At 38.8% G+C, this 8242-nt stretch overlaps 1 protein-coding gene across 6 annotated transcripts in view; it reads right to left on the reverse strand.

Annotated features, from left to right (window-relative positions):
- Window positions 1-618: 618 nt before the first annotated feature.
- Window positions 619-8242, reverse strand: part of ASB3 (ankyrin repeat and SOCS box containing 3) — a 55318-nt gene continuing 47694 nt past the window's right edge. For all 6 annotated transcript variants that reach the window (XM_085317254.1, XM_085317253.1, XM_085317250.1 and 3 more), the window contains 2 exons: window positions 6063-6196; window positions 619-1710 (listed from right to left, as the gene is read on the reverse strand). In XM_085317254.1, coding sequence (XP_085173380.1) covers window positions 1442-1710; window positions 6063-6196 — 403 coding nt within the window. In that variant the 3' untranslated portion in view covers window positions 619-1441. The remainder of the gene's footprint in view (window positions 1711-6062; window positions 6197-8242) is intronic.

Below are 8242 nucleotides of genomic sequence, written 5' to 3' on the forward strand. Positions count from 1 at the left end.
CAGCTAAAGATACAAAGACAGGCACAAACTACAGCTGTCATGATGCACACTAACAAATTTTTATGAGTTATGAGGATAACAGCATTCTGCAAGAAGTACRTTTCCCAGCTTTTAATTGCAACATACTGCAAATCATGTTAACAATAAATAACAATATTATTCAGATGAAACGGATGTTTAAAATTGGGGTTTAATGTGAGTTACAGAGCTTATTCCATTCCTCCAGATCACAGATGCAACTTGCACAGGTTTCAGTCAGAACTGTGAACACGTACTGGAGGTGTAAGAAATGTTCTTAAGAAATTATTACTCCAAATCAAAGTTGCAAATGGTTTAAAAGATTTATGATRTTGGTCTATTAGTCACTAAGATAAACAAATTTCTTGACTTCACATCAAGCTAATTTATTAAGGATGTTCAGATACAATGATTTCCTCTTTGGTAACTATAAAAATATCAACTAAAACCAATAGTGTGGTGAAAGAGGCAAGACACATTGCTTTTTCAGAAGCATCAGAAACTGGCTTAGCTTTTAAGTAATTTCAAGTCAGAATACAGACTGCAGTTGCTATGCAGTTAAAGAACAACAAATATATTCAAGAGACTGATGGGGGGGAGGGGGCGGGCTGATTCAGGACATAGACACTTCAGTCTTTCAGAAAAGATTTTATTTTTAYAGCATTTAACTTCTTCTGTACAATRATTGCAAAATATCATTGGAGTATGTTAATTCAGACACTGATATGAACATTTAGTCTACCTATGGAAAATGCATATAAACCTGATCCGTTTCCCTCTTTAAATGACAAGAGTTCACATTAAGAGGATGAACAATAAATGGTGCACTCAAAGTCCTATATGCATTTTTATATTCAAATGAATATCCTAAAACAGTTTCAACAAAAGCAGCAAAGRAAGAAGCATCAAAAGATGACTGAAAGTGATGACAAAAGGATGCACATTTTCAAGTTCTGAATACAGAGGACCAAGAAAAAAAAGTTACTTCTGCAAGCACTTCCTTCTTTCATATTAATTTCGCATTTCTGCTTCACCTARACCACTCCCTAACATCTGAATTCATAACAGTAATACTATAAGGTGTCCTTGACTCAGATATTTCATTTGGTATATGCGCTACTCTGAATAAAGCATTAGTACTAACAGGGTCTGACCTTTTGTAAGTTCCGTTCATTGAACAAGCCAATTTACTCCATAAGAGTTAATTTCCTTTCAGAAAACCTTTTCAGACTTAGAAAGTCTGCAACAGACTGTCTGAACAAGCACATCACAGATCTTGCGACAAACTTCTAGATCTGATAGAAAACTACAGTATGAAAAGGCAYGCTGCTGAAAATTGCTATTTACAGAAGCTCTTCTCTGGTTGATACCTAACTGCCATTATGAATTYTACATCAACAGAGTTCAGTCACAGTCAGTATCATCATCTGGCACCAGTATTACACACTTCCCTCTTCTCTGCATCTTCAGAACTGGAACGACTGGCAGAAGGAATTCCCTCATCGYTCTCCTCCAGAGACTCTACTACAGCTGGAATAGCATTCACTCTCAATACATCCAAGTAGAGAAGGTAGTCCTGGAGACAAGCTGGTAATGGCAATTCACGGATAAATTGTTCAGATCGTAGACACTCACTTTTTAAAATRGACCGGATCTCAAGACGACAAAGATGAGACAAGGAAGGAATGAAGTCTGAAAAATTAAAGAGATAAGTCAAACAGTAAGCAGAAGCATAGGATCACACAGTTTGCCTAGAGTTTCCCAATTTAGGCAGAGCCCATTTAAAAACCTTACGTTTGTATCAGGTAACTAAGCAGAATTCTCAGTTGCAAAGGACCCTTGTCTGCTACAGAATTAGCATTTTGGAATTGCTGCATAATCATTATAACAAAAGTTATCTTAAATTTCTCAAAACGTCAATGACATTTTATCCTTAACCAGAAGGTTTCAACAAGCTARCTTAACATAATCAACTGCTTGGGGAGAAAGAAGCCCATGCCAGGTTACAAGAAATGAAAAATAAGCAAGTCTARCAAATCAAGCAAACAACAACAATAAAGATAACATAACACTTAGAAAAGGAATTAAATGACAGCATGACTCATGTATTATTGTTCAGGTGGTTGTTATTTTAACTTGACTTTTCACAATGATTTAAGACTTGCACAGACATCTAACTATGTTTTGTACAGAAAACTTATAAATCATGTTAGTTTGCATGCTTTGACACAAAATGAGAAATTAGTCCGCTGGAACCGTTTCTCTTTCCTTCTCATGAATGCTCATGTGAATCATAGGTGCACATAAACTCCCAGCTTATTTCAAGTCAATACCCAAGAGCCGAGTATTCRTACTGGCAAAACACAACTTCTAAGGTTTCTCTTAATGTTTCATGTTTTCATAATGTTTCTCTTAGTAAGCACTAAGAATATTTATTATAATCTCTGGAAAAAGAGAGTATACCTGGAATAGGAGAGAGCACCTCCAAACCTCTCACACTTAATACAGCGCATTCTAAGCTAGCACATAATAGCAAAGGTTCATATTATAGCTACGGTATYGCTAAATAATTTGACCAAGGACAACCACTGTGCTAAAGGGTACAACACWACGTATGCAGAAGTACAATAACTCAAAAMCAAACTTTYATAWTATGGAGTAGCTTACCCTGATACAAGCCTCAAGCTTTGGWCTCAAATATGACCGGACAGACAACACTAACATCAGCTGCATGACACTAAGCCAGCAAAACTCCACCAGACTGAACCCTCCAGAAGGACCTGCGTCCTTCCACTCCCACCTGCTGCTCTCAGCTTCCTTACACAGCAGGAGTCACACTTCTCACTACCTCCTGAGAAGCCTCCTGCTGCACACCAGCGCTCCCAGCCTCCACGCTCAGGCRCCAAGAAACCTCTTCCGCACCCCTCCGACGGTGCAGAACAGCTGCAGTCACCCGCAACARCCTTAMGCCTTTAACAACTCGTGGGCTAAACCAGAACCACCACMACAAGCCTTTCTCCAGTCACAACACGGTGTTACTCACCTGAGACACTGCACCTCACCAAGTTCTCTCTAAAAGGACCATAAAAACAGCAGGCCTAMGACACAGTCAAGCWTCAYAGCTTTTAGAAAGTCRATTTAAATTGGACTGACAATGACTGCAGGAGGAAAAAAAGGCAGGCTAGGTAGAAAAGCGAGGCTTGCTTAAAACTGACCGACAAAAGCGATTTTGGCTTCTTTAGATCTTGTGAGAGACACCYAASAGAAAAGAACACAGACGGAACTAAAGCTGGAGCAGGTTTAGAAGCATTAAAGGAGTCAGGAGACCAGGCYCTCTGCCAACRGCATTCAGCRGCAGAAAGACAACGGGGAGCAATCAAATCAGCAAAAGGTGTCGGGGCTAAAATTCAGCAAAAGACAGCCTGGCTATGACGGCACCTCACACGAGGAGCAAAGAAAATAGAGGAAGAGCATCCAAAGCTTCTGCCTTTCTGGCAGGGCACAAAGAGGCAAGTTCTGGAAGAAAAGGCTAATTTCATTAACAGCAGACGCGGGTGCAGACGTTACATCACGTCTGCCGGCCAACGGGAAAATAAAAAACAACTCCTGATCAGAGTTTAGCATAACCTTTTCATTATTAAAAGGTGGTATTTCATTTTCTTGCTTGTCTATTAGCAACTGACAATCACACACTGTAGCTTTGCCATCCCTCTCCCCAGCTGCGTGCTCTGCGCTTACAGGGTTTCCATGAGTAATTGGATGACCTTTATGTCAAGAGCAGAAGGGCAGCAGAGCAACAAGAGCATCCACRAAACACACAAGYGCCTGCGGTCGAGAGCTTCACTCRGCGACACAACGTTGTCCGCGTGCRCCCTGTGCCTGGAGAGGGCCCACCYGAAGCCCRCCCCMCCTCGGACCGGACCCTATCGATTCCCGTCCCCGGAGGACGCAGGGTGGAATCCCCTGCCTTTGCCCCCAGACGCGCTGCACTAGGAAGCGACATGGGGAAGAACAACCTTAACTTGAAGCCCTTTTCCCAGTGCTGCAACCTCGCCTTTCTTCACTCTTCCTGGAATCAGCGCCAGTTACGCACATGCAACTCCCCGCCGACAGCAGGGACGTCCTCAGCTCTTCTGCTCGCTTTGTGGGGAAAGCGCCTCCTCCTCAGACAACCCCATAGCTCACAGAAGCTGTAGTTACCAAAAAAGGACATATTTTGCTCTGACCACAGCACCTAGTAAAGAGCCAGGAGTCGCAAAGAAATGGAAGAGGAGGACGAGGCAGCAAGCAGCTGTGGAAGGTCACTGCACCTAAGCCCCAAAGGAGAGTACCAGCTACAGTCGGGATGGAAAAGTGTTGACTACGGCAATAGCCGTCACTATAGCTCATACGAGACCCAAAATATATTATCTAACAATGTGGCAGAAACTAAAAACACCAGTGATCCAAATTTAAGAAAACTGAGTCCTAAAATACTACTCTGTAAATTCCAAAACTCTCACACATCTGAACAAAAAACAGAGCATGTGGTAGGAGCCAAGAATAAACTAGCACCTTTAACAGATATTCTCCGTTGAAAATGGTACCTATGTTTTTCTGTACATGCTTTTATAATGCCCATCCTGACATTACATGCTTCTGGGAACCCGTCAGCACTAAAAACCACTCTAGTGCCCTCACGCTGCTCTGGAACTGCTTCTCCATTTAGATTAGTCAGAAGGAATCTAAAATATCAATGGCAATCGTTTCTGCCTTACTTACGGAGAAGTCTACTTTTGCTCAATTTCGTTTCAAATGGTTCCAGCTATCTCTGGAGAGAGGCACCTATTATTAGGAGCAAGCCTATCTTCCTTAAAGAATCAGAAAGTTCACTCTGTTCATAAAAACGTCGATGGCTGACGTTACTGTCAGCCAAGAGTGCTTCTCCCTTCAGAGGAAGGCCTGGAGCCTCCACTTCACACTCCTCCTTTCCACAGGAAGTTGTATTCTTTCCTTCTTCATTTACTACATCTCTGCTGTCTTTTTTCATGGTTAGTAACACTCTATTCCCTTACAACACCTGCAAGCAACAATATGCTGTGATCAACAGTTCCTGGCAAGTGATTTTTCTTTGGGGAACAGTAACCCCTGTAACATCAGGGACCTCATTTTAATGACTAACAGCTCACAGAAACTGAGGCACGGTCTACGGTTTACAGATTAACATCTTTTGTAATGTGCAACTGAATACAATATTGCTTACAKGAACTGCATAACACATGCTGCACATTTAATATTATGTAGTTACTGCAGATAAGCCTTTGCTACTTTCCTGTTAAACTACAGAATTAATGTTGGAACTGCAAGCAGCAAACATCAAGTCATACAACTTACCAATACAATACAGAGTTGTCAGTAAGATCAAACTAAACCAAGTCAGTGGGATATTGTCAAGAAAATGTAATTAAATCATATTCATCATCTTCCTTTAAACCTTCCAAGAAGCTCAACAAATTGTTTTAGGAAGGTGCAGTACTAATTTACATTCACTGCCCTAATTTTGCTTTTCCACACACAAACGTTCTGTCTAAATTCCTTCAGCTTCTTGAACACTTCCATAACAATTGTCACCTTGATTATAAAGGACAGAAAATAAAGAGCAAAGCCAGTCCACAGTCTTCTAGCTCCTCACTCYATCAAAGCTTAAAGAATTGCATACAGAGCATGTGTTTATATGCATACTTGTACAGACTTGTTTATAATGGCATAATCCTGTTGTCTTCAACCTTACCAAGGCTCTTAAAAGACTGTCTCGATTACTTTGCATTGCATTTAATATGGCACACACTAACTTGAACTCAAGATGTTAGTCCATATTAAAAATACCTGCTTGAAACATACCCATGACAGACTGAACAATACAATGGGTAAAATTCATTCAAATATGTTTTTTTCCCCCTTCTGTTGCCATCATGCATAAGCACAAAGAGCTGTTCCCCACTTGCATCCTAGGAACCAGTATACACAGAGGGTTTTTTTTTTTTTCCTCTAATCATGTTGCTTACCAAAATGACTCTTTGGAATCCACGTGGAGCTCTCCTTGTAGTCTGAAAGGTTTCGTTCTATAGCTGGAGGAAGCCTCTTCCAGTTCGTGAACTCCAAAACGAAACTAAGGGCATCCTCATTGACAGAATAAATCCTACATAACAAAAAACACTCCCATAAATTATATCATTTTGCACAGTAACAAAAATTATAATGGAAAAATACACAGAAGGCTTTATATTTCTAACAAATCCTTAACCATCAACATTCTAACCACAGAAACAGAAAACCACCAAAGAGAAATCCAAAGTAAAGGGTTACGCTGTCAAAATTACTAAYGCAATTATATCTCCCTTCATTACTTTTTAATGAGATATCCTGTTACCAGGGCACTATAAGCGTTTCCATCACAYTTGGAGAAGTCATACCATGTATATATAGCTACTTTTTTAAAAAAACACAAAATTCACAAGTATTTCAAATGCTCCTTTTCACAGAGAGATTGCATTTGTGCATATTCAGAAATCAGTATGATTTACATTTCAAATTTTTACGATRTCTGACGAACTTTTAACAACAGCTTAACTGGGTAAGTGGACAGCACACCAGGTGTAAGTGACTGTTCTGGTATTATGTATGATGAAAAACCATGCAATTTCACAGAGTAACCTCCTAGTTAGACGCATACACTCCTGAAATTTCACCTAACAGAAAACCAAAAGCTCTAAATACAGAAAAATAGCACAGTATGAGTTTTTAGTAAGTGTGCTTTTTTCAAGAGATTCATGTCAAAGGTTATTTTACATCCTATTTAGTTTTTTTAAAATTATTATTTCATTTTTCAACATGAAGAAATGCAGTTAAATGTGACGTCTACATTTACAAAAAAACAGAGGAGAGATTTCTGGTTGCCTAGTTTTCTTTAAACAGAYCGGTGATTTTGCTTTGCCACTAGTAAATAGAATTCTCACTACACTAGATTAACTAGCATATGATTGTACAATTATTTTGCCTAGTGAGTCAGAGACAACCAACAGTAAGTAGAAATATAATTTGTTATTATTTTCTTGTTAATTCCCAGGAACAAATAGTTACTATTCATGTTTTTATAAGTTTAATTTCAATCTTGTAGATTATGTTATGATAAGCACTATTTTAAAAATCAGACATTTAAACAAACCAAGCATTTCTTCTAAAAAGCACTGTGGATTAAATGAGATATTAAAAAGTAGTACATAAGAAAAATGTATAGCAAGATTAGTCTACTTAATGAATTGCCATTCATTGTTTACGCTTCCAACACACCCAGGTATAAGTAACTGTTTCATGCCAAAGGTTATTTTACGCCCTTTCAAGCTTTTTTTTTTTTAATTATTATTATTATTTTATTTTTCAGCATTAAGGGACCTCACATTTGACTGCATCCAACAGAAAACTGTTTTCCATATACTTACTGAACAACAAAGCAGTACCATCTGATTGCCTGTCTTTAAGAAAACGGTGATTTTGCTTTGCCCGGGGTTATTTTCATTAAMATTGTCAGTGCACTAGATTGACCACTGTACAATTACACAATTGTTTTGCCCAAACAGTCAGACAGATTTAACCAACCACAGGCATGTATAATTTGATACCTATTATTYGCTTGTTATTTTGCAGGGTGAAGTAGCTAATGTTGCAGCTCAACATATAAAACCAAATTTTGTAGATTATCATGTAATAAGCACTATTTTTAAAAACAGATTTTTAAACAAGACAAGCCATCTGCAAAAAAGCATTACATAGGATAAAAATGTGTAGCAAGATCAGTCTACTGAATGAACTGCCATTCACTGTTTACTCTTCCAGCACACGCAGTCTTCTAGATCATTTTATATGTAGAGAATCACAGATATATCAGCCTTTAAGGATGTTCCCCTAACTACTGCTTAGGAAACCATGACAGCTAATGAATAACAGAATTTCACCAAACCACAAAGGAAAGCAGTTAGCACTGTTCAGGTAGCATAACTAACTTATTTTTCTACTTGTAGTATCTGAAACATAAATCAATYTACAACRAGCAAATCTTAAACTCCTACTCCCTTCACATTGCTCAGGAATACATGGAATGAGGTTATACATCTCATAATATTCTCTTAAAAGCTCATAAAATGGAAGCAAGTCTAAGCATCTTTCTCATGCATAGCAAAAAGCAGAA

This window comes from Rhea americana, unplaced genomic scaffold, assembly GCF_003343005.1.
Source record: "Rhea americana isolate MKP2758 unplaced genomic scaffold, rheAme1 scaffold_490, whole genome shotgun sequence".
NCBI lineage: Eukaryota > Metazoa > Chordata > Aves > Rheiformes > Rheidae > Rhea > Rhea americana.